General features: G+C 51.8%; 1 protein-coding gene across 3 annotated transcripts; it reads right to left on the bottom strand.

Moving 5' to 3' along the window:
* Positions 1 to 205: 205 nt before the first annotated feature.
* fam110b (family with sequence similarity 110 member B) lies at positions 206 to 17,931 on the bottom strand. 3 transcript variants are annotated; one of them, XM_086153416.1, is made up of 6 exons: positions 17,806 to 17,931; positions 9,615 to 9,714; positions 8,530 to 8,700; positions 6,378 to 6,888; positions 5,680 to 6,092; positions 206 to 3,884 (listed from the first exon to the last, which is right to left on the bottom strand). In XM_086153416.1, exons 4-6 carry the CDS (start codon positions 6,498 to 6,500, stop codon positions 3,074 to 3,076), a joined length of 1,347 nt encoding a protein of 448 aa, XP_086009542.1. In that variant the 5' UTR covers positions 6,501 to 6,888; positions 8,530 to 8,700; positions 9,615 to 9,714; positions 17,806 to 17,931; the 3' UTR covers positions 206 to 3,073. The 3 variants fall into 3 exon arrangements, with proteins under 3 accessions (XP_086009542.1, XP_086009541.1, XP_086009543.1); XM_086153415.1 differs by lacking the exon at positions 8,530 to 8,700; XM_086153417.1 differs by lacking the exons at positions 8,530 to 8,700; positions 9,615 to 9,714; positions 17,806 to 17,931 and adding an exon at positions 8,196 to 8,523.
* Positions 17,932 to 23,577: the final 5,646 nt, after the last annotated feature.

A 23,577-nucleotide genomic window follows, 5' to 3' on the forward strand; every position in this document is an offset into this window, starting at 1 on the left:
ATGCATGGTTCTTCAGTGTGCAAGTTTGCAGATAGAATTGAAGATGGGCTTCCCATCTTTGACAGGAGGCCTGGTCCACCTTCTGCCTGCTGGAACCTCCTGGAAAGGCCTGGACTTCAGCATCATGCAGAAACATCAGGCTTGGTTATTTAAGGATTCGAAGATAAAGCTGAGTCAGTAAGTGACTGGTGTGCACGTGTCTCTCACTCACATGTTGGCAGAAGTGTTTTATTGAAACGATGCAAAAGAATCAAACAGACAAGTTTTTTTTCTTCAAGCAAAACTATTTTTTTCCACGTCAAAGACACGGCACTAAACCGGGAACTGCTGTCGTCATGACGACGCACATCCGGGGACAGGAATCCAGCATGTCACCATGACAACACACAGGGGACAGGTGCCCAATAGGTGTTCATCGCTATGATGATGCACATCCAGGACAGGAATCCAGCATTGTTGTCAATATGGCAACACAGTGGGAACACAAGGACAGGAGCCAACATGTCGCCATAACGGCATAGGTGGCCTCTCCAACCAGATATTTACACTTGTTTCTTACAGCATTTACACATTGAGAGGAGAATCGGAGAACTGCAGGAGAATTGTCTGTCAGAGTCGAGAATGTGGAGAACCAACACAGCAGAATGTTTTTTTGCAAAACTACCAGAGAACATCCTGAGGGGGCAATCTAAAACCATGAGATCATGGCAACAGATCAAGCTGTTACCATGGAGACCAGTGAGGCATTCCTCTTGATGTGTCTTGTGACCTGCAGGTGTGGAACCTCAGGAACATCTGACTAGGAAAGAACCTGCTCAAGGTTCAGTTGCATAGAAGGAAACAGCATTTCTGGTCCAACTGGTTTGGGGGCAGAGCCACCACACCCGCAGGACCACAAGAGGCCCCACAAACACCAAATATTGCCTCTGTGAGCTTACATTGGCAAGTTAACATCTGCTGACCGCCTCCTTGGTTTCGCTAAGTTTTCATCAGGTGGAATATGAAGCATCGGTCCAACGTGGGTGGAGCCATCTCCCCTGGGGGGTGCTGACTCAGGATGGATCTCCTAAGGAGGACGCCCCCATTCTGTTCGTTCCTGAATGTTAGTTCTCCATATCAGCTGATAGAGAAGCAATTCCAGAGCAGAGAACTGTTGGGACTTGAACCCTCTGGATCCTGGTCCATCTGGTGGTCAGGTTTGTCGCAACAGAAGAACCGTTCCATCAGAACACTGAGCGAATTGTTCTGAGCATGGATGTCCCTGAACTTCAGATGACAACTGACACCTCCAGATCCAGAGATGACAGCGACGTTCTGACAGATCCTGGCTCCTCAGGCTGGTTCTTCTAGTCCTGCTGCTGGAAACGAGGCCTTGAGGTCACAGAACGACTGTGGACTGCTCAGGGTTCTGCTGGTGCTGGTTGATGCTAGCGTTAGCGCCATCCAGGAGGCAGCTTCTTAGTTGCTCTAAAAGCAAAGAACATCCAGGAAACATGCCACCACCTAATTGCTAGCCCAAACGTTCTACTTCAGTAGATCCCTCAGAGCAGCTTCATGGAGTGTGTTGCCGTAAAGGTCTCGATGGAAGTGTAACGTTCTGCAAAGGTCCACCTGGGGTGAGGCGCTGGCTTCCCCCTAGACGTGGGTTATCGCTTCCTTGCATTCAAATGGGTTTAGCCCCACGCTTTCTGATCCAGAACATCAGAAACTTGAGTTGGAAAAACACCTGGACGCACTGCTGTAGAGCAGAGGTGTTCTGGTGCTCTTCTTGGGTTCCAATATGGTGCTGGTCCACAGCTCTTCATCGCAGATCAGACCTTCCCCGAGGTCATATTCATCTTTGTCCTCGAGAGGGGCCCTTTCCACAATGAAGATCAAGGATCTACCACAGAACCTTCTCAAGAGATCTGAGAACCCGAGAGGACCCTTGAAAATACTGATAAACGTCACCAAGGTGACGACTGGTCTCTTTGGAGACTGAACCGGTACCAGATGTTCACCTTTGTCCAGATGTGCTGGATGAGCAGGGGTGAACCACCCTGGGTCACCACCCTTCAGCCCTCGTTAGTCCACCTTTAGTCCACCATAGCTAAAGCTATTCTAGCAGGGAGCCACAGAGAATAATCGGGGTTCCCCATGGAGGCCACAAGTCTTTCTGACCTGATCGATGGCTTTGGTCCGGAGCAGCCAATCACAGGCCCTGCTGGCAGGTTGGGTCATGGACCTTCCCGTCCTTGTCAGCATGAGCCCTTTGCTTCTCTGCCCAGAACCAGACAACTGCAGGAGGCATCTAAAGCATCTGAAGCAGTGCAGATCCCTAGGGCTCTTAATGTTTCTGATAAGGAGAGCCGGTTGCTGGTGCAGGCGGAGAACTTTGTGTGGTGAGAAGTTAGAGAACCCAAATGAGAAGGATCATACCTGAAGGTCCTGCAGGCCACCGTAGGTTCCCCTGCTGAGGAGGGCCAGGGGGTCGAATGGCTGAGGCTACATTTAGCTTATCTCACACACACGTCTCTAAAGACAAACCTCGGAGAGACGCAGGTGGAGAACCTGGCTGAGGTCGAGAATATCTCCGACATCCCAGAGCTTGACAGAGTTCTGAACCTCTTGATTTGGATCCTAAGATGCTGACACGGTGAAGACCTTCCGCCCAGAGGACGTTCTGGTGGCACACAGATTCTGAAGAAGCCCAGAGAAAGCACATTAACCCCTGGGGAGGGGGAGGAACTAGCTGTTATCCACTAGCTAGCTCCCGCTAATTTGACCTGATGACTTCATGCTAATGGGAAATAAAGGGCCGTCAGAATTGGATGGTCGTCAGAGGGAGGAATCAAAATTCAGGGTGTCGTCTGGGGGCGAGGTCTGGTATCCATGGCGATGGAAGGTCAGCTAATGTGACCAGGTCCTTGGATGGCTGTTGTGCATTTTGCTTTAGTTCCTATTGCACAGTCTCCTCAGAACCCCCATGTTCTCTACTCCCGTCCTTTCCGAAAGCCGAGCCCAACTTCAGCTGAATCCTTTCCTACAATCCTCTTCGCAAAGGAACCTGTCCTTCTGGAATCGGAGGTCCTTTCTACACGTGGGAGACCTTCTGCGTCTCTCTGGCCTGCTTGATGCTGTACAGCCACTTGATGACCCTGGCATTCCTCTCCACGGCCGATATGCCGTAAGGAACCCGCTCCCCGGCCTCCTCGTCCTCGTCTTCACCCTCATCCCCGTCCGACAGCCCGTCGGAGGAGGACCTCCGCGACCGGTCGCAGTCGGAGGAGATCATTGAGGCAGACCTGAAGTTCAAGCTGACGATATCGGAGTTGGCCCGGGCAAAATTCTCTGGCCCCACAGCCTCCAGCTCCTCTGGGTCCAGGCCGCAGTAGTTGAAGAAGCGTTCCACATCGGCGCCGGCGCGGGCGTACCGGTCCGACAGGTCAGACTTGGACCTGTGCAGGGACGAGCGCCGGGTCACAGAGGAGCCTGGCTCCGGGCCCAACTCCACCGAGGGGTCCCCAGTTGTGCCAGGCGGGCAAGGGAAGGGCTGGGAGGCAGGGTTCGGCTTTGGGGGGAGGGGTGGGGCCGAGGAGCTGCCAGAGCGGGCGGTGCGCAGGGGTTTGCCATTGCAGAGACGCAGAAGGTCTGAGGACGAGTGGGAGGTGAGCAGAGGGGGCGGCGGCGAGCGGCGGCGATCTGCTCCGCCTCGCTCCTCAGGCCCACGCCGGCTCAGATTGAGATTTCCTCCAAGCGCTGGGCTGCGGCGCCCACCGGCAGCAGCCAGTGGGACCTTCAGGGAATGGGAGAAGGACCTCAGGGAGTGGGAGGTGCTTGGGCTGGGGGCGGAGTCTGAAGGCGGCTCGTTCAGGGCCATTGTGGACCGGTAGGTCAGAGGCATCCTAGGAGAAGAAACAGGAGAGAACAGCTCAGAGAGATAATAGCAAAATGAGGACATTAGGCCATCAGCGCCACCATCTCTGGAACTTGCTGACTCCTTCAACTCAGGATCGTCAGCTCCACCCTCTCTGGAACCTTCTGAGTCCTTCAACTTAGAACCATAGGTTCCACCATATCTGTGACCTGCTGAGTCCTTTAAATCAGTACCATCAGCTCCACCATCTCTAGAACCTTCTGAGTCCTTCGATGTTCAGGTGAATCAGTTCCTCACCATGGTGACTGACTCAGGGAGGTGGAGGTTCTCTTCCCCGCTTCATTCCCTGACAGCGGTCACCCGCCCAGATAAAGATGGCAACTCAGAGGTGCTGTTCTCCTGCAGGGAAATTGGATCAAGAACAGAGAACGACCTACTCTACAGTAGAATAGGGGTCCTTCTGCCACGCCAACGTTCTCAGAGGGACCTGAACTGATCTTGGCCCAAACCTCTTGCTCTTATTAGTATTAAGATATACTAGCACTGAGAGAGCTGAGTTACGTCCCCTGCTGTGATGAGTAGCAGGGTGGTGAGGGGACCGGCAGTGCAGGATCCAACCAATCCCTGCACAAAGCAATCAGTGACAGCAGTGGACAGGGACCAGGAGGAGAAGGAGGAAGAGGCCCTTTCAAGCATGAACACTCTGCTCTGGAGTGGAAGCCCCCAACAAGACTCCTGTTCACATGAATACTGAAGAAACAGGCATCTTGCATTAATACTGACAACATGCCGACAGGCAGGAGGCCAGAAGGTCCAGGCAAGACAAGGGGCTCCTCAGAGCTTTTGCTGAGGCGTTGTGCTGAAACAGTTCCTGCACTCAGTACCTGCACCTTACAATATGAATGTGTTTGGGCTCAAACTGAAGCCAACTCCTCCGTGGAGGGTCTCTGAAGCTGTTTGTGTCACTGAGCGGAGGAGCTGCAACCGTGGAGCAGCCACAGCAGCAGCTAACTGTTAGCAGCAACGACTGCTGTCGTGACTGAAGGAGCCACTCAACATAATCATGTTTTCCAGTTCAGTGTTTAGGCTAACAGCAAGCAGGATGAATGTTCCGTCAGGTTCTGAGGTTTTACAGCAGCAGTTTCTTCTGGAGAACTGCAGAACCTGAGACAATCTGGGAATTAAAAAGAACAGGACACTGGTGGTACCATGCAGGATTCTGTCATTGTCCTTCCCTGGACAGGAGGGAGGGTCTTGTATCTTCAAGAATCAAAAAACAGGTGAGTTGGTTCTTCTGGAAAACTCAAAGGAACTTCAACTGTCACTTGACACATAGCGGAGCAGATCTAAGTTAAGATCCACATCCAGGTCCCAGACTAAGGAACCTTAAGAGTTTGTCTAGACTAGAATGTTGACCCAATTCTCATTTCTGGACCTGAGCATCTTGCCTGTCTGAGATGGACTCCATGTTAGTGTGATCTTGGGTGTGTGAAGGGGAACCTGTCCTGTGATGTGGAACAAGCAGCATCTGATCTTCTCCCAGAGCTGAGCAGATTCCATGGCGTCCCATCCACACACACTGATAAACAGTTCCAGCTTCCTTGGTTCTTCTCCATCAGAAGCAGAACGTCTGACTGAGGAGCAAAGTATTGAAGTCCTGATGTATTTGTGCAGACTTCCAAACACTACTTTCATCATCTGCTACCAACCTTCTCTGGTGTTTGTAAAACTATATATGTTGTATTACATCAACTACATCAGGTATCTCCAAATACTTCCATCCAGTGCAAGTGTTGGACAGGTTGTAGGAAGTAAGACTTTACCCGGACGGCGTCCAGCTCCTGGCCATCCCCCCGGAGGACCTCATCAGGACAGCGCTCTTGGCACCACCCCCCAGACCTTCGGAAGCCGCTCCCGAGGAGGACGACGAATTCAGGAGGTTCTTCAGGATCTCTAGGTTCAGGTTCTCCCGCTTGCTGCTGCCACCGCCGGTGGCACACGTGTCTGACTTGGCGTTGTTGTTGGACGGCTTGAAAGAAACCCCGCCACCGTTCCCCCCTGCACCAATCCCAGGCCCTCTCTTGGCCAGGAGGGCATGGCCCAGGGGGGGCTTAGCCAGGACCGGGGGTTTGATGGGCTCCTGCTTGGCGTTGATGACCTCCTGACTCTTAACATACTTGGCCTTGTCCGCTTCCAGCCGCTCCACCGCACTCAGGCGCTTGGGGTTGGGCTCCACCTGCAATGAGAGATACCGTCACGCCAGCCATGCTTACGGCGACCCAACAACTCTACCCCGAAGGTCTAAGCTACACAATCCCCCGATGTCACGAGAAGATGGAGGAACACACACAGACTGGGCCGGTAACTTCTCATGCGGCCTCTCATTGGAGGTCCAATGAGAAACTCACAACCTCTGACCTCAGGGAGTACTCCAGAATACCTTCTGCTTCCAGCCTTAATGAGCTGCGAGAGAAACACACACACACACGCAAGCACGGATGCGCACATGCACACACCCCACCTGTCTCCTGAAGTAATCGGGGCCCTTGTTGAGGATGCGGAGTGGGACAGCGGAGCCAAAGGCCGAGGCGGGCCCAGCGGCCTTGCTATCTGGCAGGTCTGGAGCCAGCGTCTCTGTCGGCATAGCAACGAGGCGGCTGGGGGGGGCGGCCGTGGTGGTGGAGGGCGCGGGGGGGTCGGCGGAGGGCGGGGGCAGCGGGGGACCCCCAACACATGAAGACACCAGTTGGAAGGGGGAAGCCTAGAAAGAGGAGGGGCCCCAGGGGGGTTCTGGAGAACTACTGCATGGGGGGGGCTCTCACTGCCCCCCCAGCACACTCATTGGCAGAGAAGGCCTGGGGTAGGAGGGTCTTCAGGGTGGGGGGGTGCAGGGGACGTCAGCAGCATGAAGGGCCACCCCCAGTAGCTTCACAGGCCCTGCCCCAAGAAATTTCTCAATCTCCGCCTCCAGCTGCTGCTCTGGCTCCGCCTTAAGCTGCTTCTCTCGCTCCCTCGCTGGCTCGCCACTTGGTCTGAAAAACAGCCAGCCAATGGGGTGAAAGTCGGCTGGTGACATCACACACCTAGAAACAATGGCAGTAATAGCAGCATACACACACACACACACAAACTGACACCCACTGGACGCCCCAAACCTCTCCCCCGCACAAGAAGTGAGACAAGCTACTTCTTGTCCTTCCAGGTTCCACTGGGGGCTCCATCAGTCTGAAGGGGTTCCATCAGAGGCCTCCTGGACTACTCTAAAGGCTGCCACCCGGCAGTTCAGCTGCAACACGGAACCCCAGAGAACTTCGGAGAAGCCTGGAGAACCCCATCAGCAGCCACTCTGCTCTTCAGGGGACAGCCTGGTCATCCGCAGAGTTTTCAGCATACTTACACTCCTGGGGTCTGAAGTTCCCAAAGAAATGATCCTGGGGGACACTGTGACTCAAAGCTCCCCTCAGAACCTTCCAGCTCAGAGTTGTCCTCTGGACACATTCTGCAGCTCTGAGAACCCTTTCCTAGACCTTCTGCTGATTCATGGAACGAGCAGCGTCTGGTGTTCCTTTAGAGCCGTTTGGTTCTGGAGATGTTCCCATGCTCCATTCTGCTGAGTCATGCTGCTGCTTCTTCATTGTTACATAACCTCTGGCCCGCCTCCTCTCAGCCTCTGCAGCAGCAACATCTGGCCTCTTCACCCTCTCACCACCAGTGGTTCCTAACACCTCGTCCATTGATTCTTCTCTGGATAGACTCCAGGAGACCAGGCAGCGCCGTGGGCGTAGCCTAACGGACAATCCACCATCTTGACTCATTTGACATCTGCGCCAAAGCTGGGCATGAAGTGGTTCTGGTGGAACGCAGATCAGCCAGATCTGCAACCCAGAAGAACTAAATCCTTAGATGTACAGCCCCGGAACACCTAAGTGGTACCACAGGAAGGGACAGGTGGAGTACTGACAGAGTTGTACTCATGTTGGTACCACGAGCTCTTTATTTGAACACTGAATTTCTTCTTTCTTGAGAAGGACATGGAACATTGGGCTGTCCAGTGAGTCCGTCCACAGAGACACCAGGCCTGTTTACTCGTTCATTCGGTCATTCCTTCATCCTCCTCCTCCTCCCAGGAGCCGGTCGACCATGAGAAACCCCTGGTGGACCCGTCTGGAACATCTCTTTAAGGATAAGGACGTTCCTGACCAAACCCCCAAACCACATGGTCTGTATCCTGTGGGTTCCTCTATTTCTTGGGCTCGTTCTATGGATGTCAGTCAGCAGATAGAGGTGAGACCTAGGGGGAACTGAGGTGGAACCCATATATTCCTGATTGATACTCAACTCAGATCTTCATATCCAATATCAGCAGCTCCATATTCCTAGATTAGTGAAGACTGTAGATAATCCACTGTGCGTGTGTGTGTGAGAGCAGGATAGATTGAGATCTTCCCTAATCTGTCCTCCAAATCCAACCCCTGCAGAGTGGTAAACACACGCACACACACACACATGAATACAAATCCAACTTCCAAACAAACAGTAAACAACAACAGGAAATTGCACAATTTGTTAAAGCCTGGACTACAGCACGCACGCACGCACGCACGCACGCACGCATGCACACACACACACACACACACACACACACACACACACACACACACACACACACACACCTGAGAGGCAGGACCTAAAAATCCCTCTCAGAACAATGGCTGAGATTAGAGTCTGGTTAATCCCGCACAGGATTAGGATTGGGTGGAGGTTCTGAGCAGGTCCAGGACCAGGGCTGGGCTCCAGGAGGAATTTCTCTTCACCCTGATCCCTCCACTTAGTCCACTGACTTCCTGAAGAACAGGCAATTGGCCGCTGGTCATGACTGACAGGCGTGTGAGTGATTGATAGGTCTGTCTATTTGCATGGTTTACACACAAACACACACACAGGGACTGATTTCATAGAAACACGTGTCCTGCTTATTTCCTGTGGAACAAAGTAAATACTGGACTGCATCCTCCTCCCTTCCTATTCCTCCTCCTGTCTTTTGTGGTTACAACATATCTCATGCCTTCACACTCCTCTCTCTCTCTGACACACCAACAAATATTGTTGGAGATTTCTGATGTTCATGTGCACAGAGGAGCCTCTACAACCTTGAGGTGACACACACGCACACGCACACACACACACACACACACACACACACACACACACACACACACACACACACACACACACACACACACATTCTGCAGACACGTGATGGTCATGAGAGAACGTTGGTTCCGATGTCTGCAGGCAACTGTTCTCCAAGATAAGACTTGGACTCTTCACCGAGATGGAACACACACACTCCTCGAACCAAGGACGTGTGTGTGTGTGGGGAGGGTGGGGGGTGGGGCTCTAGAGCCTAAGGGTCCAGTGGTGTCACTGCCAGTTTGCTGAAGGACTCAGAAATATAATCGCAGAATGTTAATCAGGAAGATTGAAGCACGCACGCATGCACACAAACACTCACGCACTCATGGAACATGGGCCCTCTGAAGAATCTTTTCTTATGTGTGGACTCAGTATTGTGGTTTCATCCTGGCCCAGAGACCAGGACCTTCCCACGCTGCTGAAGGTCCTGGTTCTGATCCCATGGTTTCCAAGGCAACTATATTCTGTATGTGTTCACTCAGGCAGTGCCACTGATAAGCTGAAGTCATGCCTGTGTGTGTGTGTGTGTGTGTGTGTGTGTGTGTGTGTGTGTGTGTCTTACCAGAGAGAGGCTTTCCTGGCACTGCTCTCTGATTGGCTGCTGGGACTGGCTGGGTCTGCCTTCTCCTCCAGGGACTGCAGGTTGTCAGTGGGTGTCACAGCTGTCAATGAAATGAGAGGAAGACACACAGTTAAACCTCAGGTGAGGAACGCATGCACACACACGCAGGTCCAGACGGTCAGCCAGTGGGGAGGACCGGCCTCCTGACCTGCTAGATTCAGAACACACACACACACACACACACACACACACACACACACACACACACATACACACATACACACATACACACACTAACACAGGGCCGTGGACAGGATGCTGCCAGTGTGGAACCTCCAGCAGGGTTCTCTCTGTTCTGCATGTGGACCTTCAATGTTCCTTCCCTAACGATCATTATAACCCTGATCATGTCACATCCCAGGATCTTCTAAAAGGCTCTTGTCAAGTTCTAGACCATTTTCAGTTTTGTAGGTAGGTTTTTGGAGAGAACCCAGGAAAACATAGAGAACCCATGTTGGTTCCAAGGTTCCCACATTGCAACAAGATGCAGAAACCTTGTTAGAACCAGTGTTCCACAAATCTCCACTCCAATGTGCTCTACACCTGGAGCAGACAACGAGGCTCTGAGGAACCTGGCTTGAGAACCCAGTTTGAGAACATGGGTTCTGGTCAAGGTTCTCCAGCACTCCAGGACCACTGATGTCCAATCAGCTCCAAGCCCTGGGAGGTGATGTGGAGAAGCCCCGCCCCTTCCGCACTGATCCCCCACCCAGACTCATAACCTCTGCTATGTTCTGGCCTGATGCCTCCAGCCCCTTACACCACAACCTCTCCCACTGCCTTCTAAGTCGGGGAGCTCGACCATCTACACAGAAACGGACAAGGGAAATTTAAAAAATGTATCCCATAATTCCCATCCCATCCGGTGTTCTCGGGATGTTCTGGACCGAGAACGTCTGTGTGTGTGAATCACATGGGAACCTGAAGGACTCAGAACCAGGAACATGGGTTCAGAGGGCAGGAGAGAACCAACAGGACTTCCAACAGTTCCATCTGATAGCGCAGCAGGTTGTTCTTTTGGGCAGGTTTTTCCACTGCAGGTCCTCAGGTTCTCTCTCCAACACACTCGCTAATGCCTTAATGCTGACCTTCACACAGCCTCCCCTCACACACACACACACACACACACAGACAGACACACACACACACACACACACACACACACACCCACTGGGCTGGGCAGGCAGCCGCATGACAGGCCTGCCCACACCTATCTGGATGGAGATTAGGTCACATGACCAGGAGCCGGACTTCCTGAGAAGATTCTGCTACCCAGGGAAACCAAGATGGAGGCTGAAGCCCACCAACCAGGATGGCTCGAAGCAGTCAGCCTTCAAATCAGATGCCCTTCAGAAGAAGAATGTGAACCTTCCGATGTTTCCTGCCTGCAGATCTGATGGATAGTCTCTTCTTAGAAAACAGGGCGACATGATTGGGCTGCCCACAACATGACCTCAGAGGGAACAAGGGGAGGGGCCATGGGCCAGGAGGAAGGGCCAGGGGCTCCACCCCAGAACCTTTACTTCTCAGGGAACCCCCCCCTCGAGACATACACACACACACACACACACACACACACACACACACATACAGGACTGTCTCAGAAAATTAGAATTTTGTGATAAAGTTCTTTATCTTCTAATATGCAATTACAAAAACAAAAATGTCATACATTCTGGATTAATTTCAAATCAACTGAAATATTGCAAGCCTTTTATTATTTTAATATTGCTGATTATGGCTTACATATTAAGAAAACTCATAAGTCCTATCTAAAAATATTAGAATATCATGAAAAAGTAATTTTTGTTTTTTTTTAATTGCACTACAGAAGATAAAGAACTTTATCACAATATTCAAATTTTCTGAGACAGTCCTGTATATATACTTCCAGTAAAGTCCCTGAGAGCGCTGAGTCATGTGTTCTAGCAAACACACACACACACACACACACACACACACACACACACACACACACACACACACACACACACACACACACACACACACACACACAGCTGATGAGGCTTATCAGCAGTGATTGAGAGCTGTCAGCCAGTCACATCAGCTGCTGCCTGGCAGTGACATCACCATGGTTACTGATCACAGGTTCTTTGGTGTCTCAGAACCAGGTGTCCTCGTAGGAGGACATCTCACACTTCAGCAAGAAACTTGTGACCAAAGGTTCTGGAGAAGATACCACAGGGGGCGGAGCCAATCCTAGGTGCCACCAGGGCAGGAGGCGGGGCCTGACCTGCATAGGTTAGCTGTCATTCATTCAACCGCCAACCTCTCCATCAGGAGGTCCTCAAGGAAATCAGAAGGTCAACCTGGAGGTTTCAGACGTTCGTGATGGTCTAAAGAGAAACCTGCTGTCCTCGAAGGAGGTGAGGAGGTAAACCTCAGACCTGCACTCAGCCTGGACTGTGTATCAACAGTGTGACACATCACCAGAGCCAACAGTGCTAAGCTATTCATGCTAAGCCCTTGGTTGAGCCCTTGGTTGCTAACCTAGCAGAAATGGAACATTCCATTTGATGTGACAGCTGAATTTTCCCACAACCCCAGAATGCGCCGCCCTGTCAGCCATTCATCCTTGATGAGGGCCAACCTCCACCTACCTCCTGATCTTCACCGTGGCTCTTGGATGGTGTCTCCACTGAGGGCGGGTCAAACCATCGTAGGCGGGGGCGGGGGTGCTAACCAGCAGAATAATTCAGTCTGTGGCTGTCGGCATCTAATCCTGTCAGATTAGATCTGCAGACTAAGAGGACCGGCCATCTGCTGGGATTAGAGGGATCTCCTGACACGTACCTGTGAGGACTTTCTCCAGGACACCAGGACAACCAGCCATTCTGCACGTGAACCCAAAAGACAGACCAATGCCCAGCCGGGGGCAGAGGAGCTGGAAAATACCATGTCATGTCCAGGGAAACTCTAGGGCTCAATGCTGGCAATCAGAAGGTGCCCAACTTCTTGGTCTCTAGATGATACAGAGGTTGAGATGATCTCTGATAGCCTTCATCTTGCCACCTGGTGTCTCCAAAGCAAACCTGAAAGACCTTGACCTTCACCAGAGTGGAGCTTGCTGAGATTACCTCGATATGGAGGAAGTTCTAGTTTTCTCAGTCTGGAGTTCAGGTCCACAGTGTGACGTGAGAACTGAGTAGAACATCCCACATGGAATATGAGATGAAACTCATCCTGAGACTGACGTTACTTTCACGGTTCTCCACCTGGCCATCTCAGATGGACCTCGCTGGTAGAGGTCCATCTTTTCTAACATCACCATGAAGGTCTGCTGGAACCACCAAATGGACTCTAAGAAGCAGACCGTCCAGGAGGCAATGACAGATGACATCCCTCCACCCCCACCCCGAGAATAAACTGCAGTACAGTTCTACATTCCTGAACACGGACCTCCTCCAAGGTATAGACTAAGGAGCCTTGGAGGACCAGGAATTTTTCCTGGGAAGAACAACCACGTTCCTGTGACGCCTCCTGAAGGAGACAAACTGTAGGTATTTGCAATGAGGGTTCTTTGAAGGATCACATGTTTCAGGACTCCTGTAGACCAAAACCTCAAGCAGGAGACACCAGGAAAATCAAAATCAAAACCTGAAATGTTCTGGAGTTCAACAGTTACCCCCCCCCCCCCCCCCCCCCCCCCCCCCCCACACACACACACACACACACACACACACAGGTGGTCTTTATAGAACATACCCTAAGCTAACAAGCTAAACATCAGCGACCGAGAGACCTCCGGGGTTCTCCTGAGGACTCACCGCAGGAGCAGGTTCTGCTGTTCCACATGGAGAGCAAGAACTTCACCACCTGGCGAATGCAGAAGCACAGGACCACAGTGCACATTGTCTCCCATGGCAACGGTCGGCTGCCTTGCCACCTAGATGCCCGGCATCCTGCCTGAGGAACTGTGGAATGTTCCTGCAGAACCTGTGTGTGGGCGGTGGAGTGCCCAGAGCTCCTTGGAGGTGCAAAGTTAAAGCCTGGGCCTAATGGGTTTATCACCACGATAAACGCAAAACACACTTAATCGCCGCAGGAAAGCTCCTTAATCTGCAGGAACCCTGTTCTCCGGTTCTGGTTCCTCTCAACAGGTCCCGAGGAGCGACCTGACCTTCTGATGGCTTCTTCTCTGGTGTATGTGATCAGGGTCCTTGCTCTCCCTGCGGGCTGGGCAGGGAGCTGCAGGTCGAAGAGCCCCGTTTAGTGAAGAACCTTCTAAAGATCTCATAGCATCTCCTGACCTCCTGACCACTGGAGGAGACACGGAGACGGCAGCGCTCCGCCAGCCTTCTGGCAGCTAGCAGACATGCACAGCCATGGAGCCGCATGCTCTGCAGAGCACCTTGGTTCAACTGCTGGAATATATACAGCAGAAATTATGTTCTCCATTGGAGGTGTGGTGGGAGGTTTGAATCCTTGTCTCAGGGAGGTGGAGCAGAACCCAGAACATCGGAACACGCTTGCTTTGAAGTAAGGGAGAACCAGTTCCAGGTTCTGCTGGACTGGGAGCTGAACAAAAGAACAACAGACTGAACCAAAATTGTTGCCCTGCTGTTTCAGGTACATGCTAACAACTTCTATGGACCAAAGTGGACCAAACCACCTGTGCATCTTAACAGAGATGATCAGACTGAACCATCCACACATGCTAACAGCTGTAACCGGACTGGACCATTCCTACATGGTAACTGCTGCTAGTTGATTGAGCCATCTGAGTCATACTGTAAGGAGAAGAGTGCCAGAATGTGACGTAAAACTTTTTCAGGACAACCTGCAGAACATAAAAAAGCAGTTTTGTCACACAAACCTGAAACCTGACACCATCCTTTTGCCTTAATTGGCCATTGGACCAAGAATGAATGGATGAGGAGATGAACAAAGGAATGGATGAACAGATGAACGTCCATCACATGATGATCATGCTGATCTGGAGTGTGGAGTTCAAGCTCCTCCCCTGGATTAGATCTGATCCTGGTCAGGGGAAGATACCTTACAGGACCCTATGTCAGCCAGGGGGGGGAAGAGCCAACCCTGCAGGGGTCAGGGGTTGGGGTCAGAGATCAGAGGTGGACCTGAGCGTCACCTGCCTCTGGTGGGACGGAAAGGCTCCGCCCACTTCCTGTATGAGAGTCCTGCTGACCCAGCGGGCCGTCATTCAGCCGTGCTAACACCCTGCTCATGGGCTTTGTGCTATCCATGCCCCCCACCACTCCCAGTGCCCCCCTGCTGGCCGCTCGCCAACCCAAGGGAGGTTAATCCCAGTCGGGTCTATCTGCTGGTGCTGAACCTATTCCAGAGCTGCTCTGAAACACCACATCCCAAACACCTTATGCCTGCTGGACCAGTCACATCCTGGGGGGGACGCCAGTTACAGACCACACACACACACACACACACACACACACACACACACACACACACACACACACACACACACACACACACACACACACACAATGTGCTGAGCCATGAAAATAATCCCCAGGATGAGATTATAATCTGCCCTTTGTGTCTCCAACGCCTCTTTGTGTTTGTCAGTTCAGTGAAGTCACATGACTACTTGGTCACATGACCTGGAACCTGAAACACTGCTTTTATACTGCGATACTACAGTAATGCACAATTTTATTGTGTAAGAGCACTGGACAGTACTATAGTGTAATAGAACTGTGTAGTACTATCACAATAGTATTGCACAGTACTATCATCTGGTAGTTTTGTGGAGTACTATTATCTGGCAGTACTGTGCAGTACTCCTGTGTACTCCCAACATGTTGCCATGATATCCTGCTGCATCTGTCAGCATGGAAACGGACCTTGAACAACAACAAAGAAACAAGTAGCATCCTTTCATTGTGTTGGTTTGATTTGACGGATACCTCAGTCTATGTGTATGTGAGATGGATGGGTTGAATCCACAGAATCACGCCGACCCCACAAGTATTGACCAACTGTTGTGTCAACAGGAAAATCTGATGAGATCGTGGAGCCGTGAGAAGCACATTGATCACACACACACATTGCTGTCCAGCCTAGTATGTGTGTGTGTGTGTCAGAGGCCTCCTCCACATGGCCCCGGTGGAGGCCATGTGGAGTGCAGTTACACTGAGCGACCACATGGGGCAGCAGCTCCGCCACCGCCCACCTGACGTCCACCCACGAGATGGGCACCTTTGGGGTTCCATCACTCATCCATCATCACTCCACTTGACTTTTCTCACAGGGAGCAGAGCCAATCACAGCAGCAGGCAGGGTTTAACCTGGAGAGGTCAGATGTCAATCACAGACATCCAACCATTCACACCTTCAATCACCCTGCTGGCTGATTTTGGACTGGGGGATAGAGATGGAGAATGAGGAGAAAACCTGGGTAAGAGAACATGGATAGAACCCAGGCAATTAACAGTTTTTGGACTGTAGGAGGATGACAACGAACCCAGGAGGAACTGAGACTGGCATAAGTAGAACATGGGAGACAGAAGGATCCCAGTCCATCATCGGGTCAGACCCAATGACCACTGAGGAACCAGAGAGGATTGACCCGGTCTGTCCACAACATGATTGGCTGCACATTTAGGAGGGACGGGGCGAGACCGTCACCATAACCAGAACGAGCAGAAACAGAACCAGAGACAGGCCAAGCTGCCTCTTCTGGCCTCCCAGATCTTCTTTTCCCCACTCAGATTTTGAAATGCTCTGTGGGTGAGGAGCTGGACCTGGTTCTCCATGAGAACGTAGCAGAACCATCTGACCCACTCACTTTTGCTGGGTCTGGTGCTCATAGCATCGTCATGGAGACCTGGAGCCAATGAGATCCATTGGTGTGAGCGCAGAGAGACAGAAGGTTCTGGGTTCCTGGGCAGAACCATGAAGGTCTGACTCAGCTGAGCGTCATATGACCAGGATTCCATAGATGCCTTTAGATTTCAGAAAAGGAGTACCTTCTGCTCCCACAGGAGCGAACAGAAGAACATGGATCCTACAACAGAACCGGCTGGGGGTACACAGGGTCTAAGCCCCTTCATCTCCCAACATTCTCCTGCGGGGAGAACGTTCCACCACGCTATCTCACTAGAAGCCCATCCGGTAGAAGCCATGCAGTAGAACCCATCCTGCAAGGACGTTCCAGACGATCCAAAGAGAAATCGCCATCTACTTCCTGGATCCACAGTCTCTGATGAGCAGCTTCTCAGCTGGCTGAGATCTCTGTGGGTCATGTGAAATCAGTGGACCAGTGAGAAGGTGCTACTGAAACATGGTACCCTCGGATCCCTCCTGAGAAGACCGACAGGGAGGGAATGATGAGTTCAGGGACACTTCAGGCTTGACTGGTTCTTGGGCAAACCTGCCACGGACCTCCAGGTTCCGGCCCCAGGAACAGAACCAAAACCTGGGTAATTCAGGAACCGGATGGAGGTATGTCCAGATCCCTGGTGGGCACCTGAGGGCAACACAAGATCTGCCAGAACTTGCAGCTCATTCCCATCATCTCCAGATCGGAGGACAACCCAGCGGTTCTGGACCCCGTGGATCTGGGATATTGATCAGATGGTTCCAGTACTCTCAATGATTGCTCTGTCACCCCATGACACCCAAGGTCTCTCTTACACAAACGCACGCAAGCAGCAGACCCCCCCCTCCACCTGGTGGTCCAGGTGCCCAGGAGGACAGAATTAGAAGCCCCCCCGCAACCGGAGGCCCGCCGACAGGCGACGCAAACACCACCCTGCCTGCGCGCGTGCGTGCATGGGCGCTTGCGCCGCCGCAGTTCAGTGAAAACGGCGCGCGCGAGCACAAACACAAACAAACACACACACACACACACACACACACACACACACACACACACACACACACACACACACACACACACACACACACACGTCTGGAAACTAGCTGCAGACCCGCACCGCCACGCAGCACAAAGACACGCGCACCCCTCAGCCCTCCACACCTCCACACCTCCACCCCCACTCGCCGCCGTGACAGGCGAACAATGGCCGCGCTCCCCGCCGGAGGAAACGGACGAAACCCGCGCGTCGGCGGCGAAGGGCGCATCCTGCCAGCTAGCATCACTGCTAAGCAAATTGGCAGTCCTTACCTGTGCGTGCGGCGGGAAACAAAGGATGTCACTGCCGCCTCTCCGCCAGACGCTGTGTCCGCTCGGCCTGACAGCATCCTGTTCACACACACGCGCGCTTGCGCGCGCGCGCACACACACACATCCGGCAAGCTGCGCTGCCGAGGGCCAGCCGCTTCCGGGTGGGAACTTTCACAATAAAGGAGCAACCGGTGACTGAAAATTGGAAACATTAAATATTGATTTTTCCGCCTGTTTTTTTTTTAACAATTATTCATTTCCCTTCGCCTCGGTTCATAACAAAGTCTTTACTAGGTACCGCTCTGGTCTGATTATCACCAGCAGAGTCTAGTTCTGATTTAAGAGCAACGAAGCGTACTGCGGACATCCGCTTGTTTGCGCAGGCGCGCTGATTTCATTCTCAGTGGAAGGCGTCCTGAATCTTATTTTGAAGGGTGAATCGCATGTTTCTGTTAAACCGTGCTGACTATCGGTAGCTTCACACGGCGGCACAGCCCCTGCATCGAGAGCCTTTGCAGCAGCGGAGGGAGCAGACGTGACGGAGAGGCCCCGCCCACCGAGTGACGGGGGGCGGGGTCAGGGGAGGTGCATAGCTCAACGGCCTGGGCGGGCATCTATCTATCTATCTATCTATCTATCTATCTATCTATCTATCTATCTATCTATCTATCTATCTATCTATCTATCTATCTATCTATCGCATTGTTACAGGGTAGAGGCCAAAGCTTGTCCCCACTACCTTTGTGTGAGGGGCGGGATTTATCCTCGGCAGGTCACCTGTGAATAACAGTGTAACTGAAAGGAGCGATATAAGAGATGGGTCATCTTCCATGAAGAAGAGAATCAGGAGAACCAGGGGACCCTGGAGAACCAGGAGAACCACAGAACCACTGAGGTGTCAATGGTTTTGGTTGCTGACCTCCTCCTTAAATCATTTTCTACTCGGGGAAGGTCTTAGGGGGAGATCAGGATCAGCATCTCCTTGAGAATGTCTGCAGGAGTATTCACCCCCTCCTTCAACAGGAGGTCTATAGAAGAATGTTTGCCTACTCCTTCAGCCGCAGCACTCCAAGATCTGCAAGAGAAGGTTCATCTTCATGTTCCTCAGTGCACCTGAGGAAAGTTTACCTCCTCCTTCAGCAGGTTGAAAACATTGATCTCTCCACCTGAAGCAGCTCCAGGCCCTGCAGGCGGTGAAGGAACGTGTCATGAGTCCATAAGAAGGTTTCTGCTGCTCTGAAAGACAGTGCTGTTCCTCTCTCTCTCTCTCTCTCTCTCTCTCTCTCTCTCTCTCTCTCTCTCTCTCTCTCTCTCTCTCACACACACACACACACACACACACACAGATCTGAGGCACTGTTGTCATGTGGGCAACCCCCCACACTGTTGCTTAGCAACGCTGGAAAACCAGGCTACAGAGGCAGCATCTTCATCACCGACAGCTGCATGAGATCTTACACACACACACACACACACACACACACATACCAAACCTGCCTCTATCATCCATTACATTGAGGTGGGGCTTAACCTGGACTGTTGGCAGTCAATCATCCAGCCATTCACTCTTTCATTCACACCTATGGACAGTTTAGATTCAATGGTCTGAGGGAGGAACAGGGAGAACCCATGCAGAAAACCCATGCAGACCATGTGGAGAACCCAGTTGACCCTGAGGTTCCAGAAATGTTCTCACGTGTTTCCTTGCCCTGGTTCTCCATGTCCTGATCGACTGAGTTCCCTGCGTAGCTTGTCTTCATGGTGTCCCTGTGGATGAAACCCTGGTTGATAGAACCCATGGGAACCCATTGTTCTGTCTGGTTCAGAGTTCCACTGCCATGTTGGACTATGTGTCAGAAGGAACCAAGTGAAGGTGATTTTTTCCTCCACATGCACATCTGGCCCTCATGCGTGTCTGGTCCTTGTGCACACCTCAGACAGTCAATTAAAACGTCTATTTATAGAAGAACCTTTCCTTCTTCGGGGTAAAAATAACAATAGGATGAATACACACACACACACACACACACACACACACACACACACACACACACATACACACACACACACACACACACACACACACACACATACACACACACACACACACACACACACACACACGGTGACAGGGTTCCTTGGTAGCCATGGAAACCAAGAGGCACTGGCACACTATCCAATGATGAAGGCAGACACTTTGTGTGAGTGTATGTCAATGATGAGATGCTTTCTAAGACTCATATCCGCATTCGTTCATTCATCCATGATCTGCACCTTCTAATCTGTTTCCAGGAACCACGGAGAGATCACATAGAGAACCCAGGAAGGAGAACATGGAGAGAACCTGCTCTACATGATCTTCATGTCACATTGAACTGATCCTCCAGTTGTAGTTCATGGACAATCCAGCAGGAGACAGCAGAGCAGTCTCGTCACAGTGATTGACATCCAGTTCTACTTTGTAGGTCCCTGACCCAATGTCAGGTTTTCCTGCTTGAGTTTTCCTCAGGTTCTCCTGGTCCATTGACGACCAAATTGTCCATAGGTATGAATGAGAGGGAGAATGGTTGGATGATTGACAAATGACCATTCCGGTTAAGCCCCACCCCTGCCCTGCAGTAAAGAATACATCTCCGCAGGATGTTCTTAATGTTCCATAAGAACCTTCACCTTGTTCGGAGGAAAGGTGGTGACGAGGTGCCTCTTTACTTACCTTCATTGCTACACACACACACACACACACACACACACACACACATACACACACACACACACACACACACAGATTTTTAAGCATCAAACAGAAACTTTTATTTCAATTTGACACTAAATGGGATGATAAGCAGGAAGTGAAGTCATTGAACTTAACGCCCAGAAAATTAAGGACATGTCCCCCCCATCAGACACACACAAACACACATACACACACTCACACACACACACAACCCACAATAGAGACGTGTCTGATGTCCTCAGGGAGTTCCAACCCTCAGAGGACATGTGTCTGACCCATGTTCTGCAGCAGTGTGTTTACAGAGGCTCTTTGAGGTTCCTAAGAGAGTCAGAGAATGCGGCTCCTTACGCTTGCTTTCTGTGGGAAACATCGCCCAGCCACAGTTATGGAATGTCACATGACAGGGTCCCTACAGAGTCTGCCTGGAGGTACCAGACTCTGGAACCAGGAAGTCTATGGGAAGAACCATTGCCCCAGGACAGTCTGTTCCTCCAGGAGCACCTGGAACATCTCAGCTCCACTCCTCTAAATGTCCAGATTTGGAATATTAGAGAAGTTCTCACTCTGTAGTATTTGGATCCAGATGTTCCACATGGCCCACCAACACTAAGGGGGGCATCTTGGATCCATTTGCTGTACCAGGTGTTTTCAGGGATGGTGACTTGGGAGAGTGAGTAGTAGACAGGTGTTTGGAGACACCTCGTCCTTCATTATTCTAGCTCAGGTTAGATGCCACCTCCTGTGTCTGGGGCAGGAGGCGGGGAGTCAGCTGAGTAGGAGAACATGGAGAGAACACCAAAGTTCCGCTTCTGCTCTGCTGCGAGGGGCCCAGGTTCAGACCTTCTGCTAAAGCTGGCCATGGCGGCCATGCTTGTAGTCTCTGTACTTGTACTCAGACTCAGAGTCATGTTTTCGCATGCAAAACCATTACCAACAGGTACGTGGGGGGTGACTTATTGAGCGTGGCCCACCCTTTCAGCGTCACTCAGACCTTTTGACTCACCCAAACGTCACCCCCCAATGTGGCAATACTGGAGGAACAACAGGGTAACTATGACATTTACTCCCCCCCCACATAGAAACAGCCAATCAGAGCCAGTGAGGCTGAGGGGTGAAATGGCACCCGTGTTCTTCTGAGCATGCTCAGTCAGAGTGTGTGTGTGCTGGACTTACAGATTCAAGATCCAAGATTCCAAGATTCAAGATTCAAAGCGTTTAGTATCACATCACATCTTGAATAAGTCCAGCACACACTTGCAAGACTGTAGCCGAAGCAATGCCCCCCCAACACAAACACAGACAAACACACACACACACACACACACACGAACAAACACACACACAAGCACAGGGAGGGCCAACGCGCTGACGAAGGGGATGTGGTGACACACATACACACACACCCACTCAGCAGCAGTGAGTCAGTGGGTGGGACCACGGCCAGGACTGACCGGGCTCTTCTCACACAAACAACCCCCTTCACCCCCTCACTCCCCAGACTTTTGCCCCCCCCCCCCCCCCCCCCCGGAATGCACCCCCCATCCACTGAAGAGCAGGTCTCGGGCCTCCATGATGGTCCAGATGTTTGGACTGAGTCCAGACTGTTGCCATGGGGATGAACTGCAGCTGCCCCTCTGCAGTCACATAGTCCAGCTGCCCTCAATGATCTGCTAAGGGACTGGCCCGCCCCAATGGAGGTTAGCAGGAGGGGCCGAGGTTTCAGACTGTTGCAGTTCCTGGTGCCTTCAGTGTCCGTCCATATCCAGACCCCTCCACCCGGCCACACCTCCAGGAGCCTTGGCAGAAGCAGGTACAAACATCTGGACCATTATGGAGCACCAGAGCCCTGCTCAGTAGACCCCCACTCCACCCCAAGATCACATGAATACGACATGGACATTCTAACCATGTACCCGTGTTCTTCCTGAGGAAACATCTCTGCGTGCTTCTCAATCCCCAAACATTATTTGTGTTTCATCTCCTCCTTATTTGTTTGTGAGCTGTTTCAGGACTCTTCTTATGGATCAGGTTCTTGGTGTACCCTTGGATAACTTCCAGCCTGGCTGATTCAAACCAGCTGTTGCTCTTCAGCCTGTAGTTTTTGTGCTCTCTTCCTCCCCCTCCTCTTTCTTCTCAAACACACAAACAAAAACAGCACCTGAATTCCTGACGTTCCCTGAACACAGCACGAACCCCAGCCCGTGTTCTTCAGACAAAGATGATGAAAATGATTATGTAAGAATGTGTCCCTGCCAGTTCACTGAAGCCCAAAAACATGGGACGGATTATGGAGGCCCATGGGAAGATCTGCTGTTTAACAGCAGCTCCGGTTCTGACCGGGGTGTGCGAGGAGAGCCTCGGCTTTGCTGTGATCTGGTTCTTTCCATTGAGAACCCAAGCCTGAAAGCAGCACGGATGGTCTTGTCTGCTGATTGTTTCCAAATGTCTGGACCTCTCCTCCTCCTCCTCCTCCACCAGCCAAGGCTCTGTGGGCTGGGTGAGGAGAAGCCTCAGTGTGGGAGCAGGTCCCATTCATCCAATCAGAGGCCATGGGGGGGGGGGGGCTATTTTGGCAGGTGGAGTGGGAAGAATAACTCCTCCACAAACCCAGGGCTTTTTCAATGTTCTTCATGAGGGAAGTCAAATTTCCATGACGACCTGTGATTGACAGCGCAGCTGACACACTGATCTGCTGCTCTCTGGGCCATGACCTCCGACAGCCCCCAGAATGCATTAAATTATCGTCAGGTGTGACTGAGAGGGTGAATGTTGGATCATGGACAGCTGACCTGTCCGGGATAAGCCCTCCCTCTTGCCACAGAGGCCACAGTGTCAGCTGTGATTGGCCACGCCCCCATGAATGAGAGAGGAAGCATTTTTTTTCCACCATAAAATACACACACACTCTAGGCTGTCAGACGGAGGGAGGGGGGGATCATAGGTGGAAGAGGGTGAACATCTGGAAACACACCAGAGAACATGGACGGAGATAGATCCTTTCCAGGATGTGTGTGTGTGTGTGTGTGTGTGTGTGTGTG

This window comes from Fistularia commersonii, chromosome 10 (genome assembly GCF_037954325.1).
Source record: "Fistularia commersonii isolate RoL2024-O1a breed Wild chromosome 10, RoL_Fcom_v1.0, whole genome shotgun sequence".
NCBI classification, from domain to species: domain Eukaryota; kingdom Metazoa; phylum Chordata; class Actinopteri; order Syngnathiformes; family Fistulariidae; genus Fistularia; species Fistularia commersonii.

Coding starts and splice junctions, on each gene's coding strand:
- fam110b (XM_086153415.1), bottom strand. CDS start 6,500: ATGCCGACAGAGACGCTGGCTCCAGACCTGCCAGATAGCAAGGCCGCT. Junction 6,093..6,377: donor CCGATTACTTCAGGAGACAG/GTGGGGTGTGTG, acceptor CTCTCATTGCAG/GTGGAGCCCAACCCCAAGCG. Junction 3,885..5,679: donor AGGAGCTGGACGCCGTCCGG/GTAAAGTCTTAC, acceptor TTCTTCTCCTAG/GATGCCTCTGACCTACCGGT.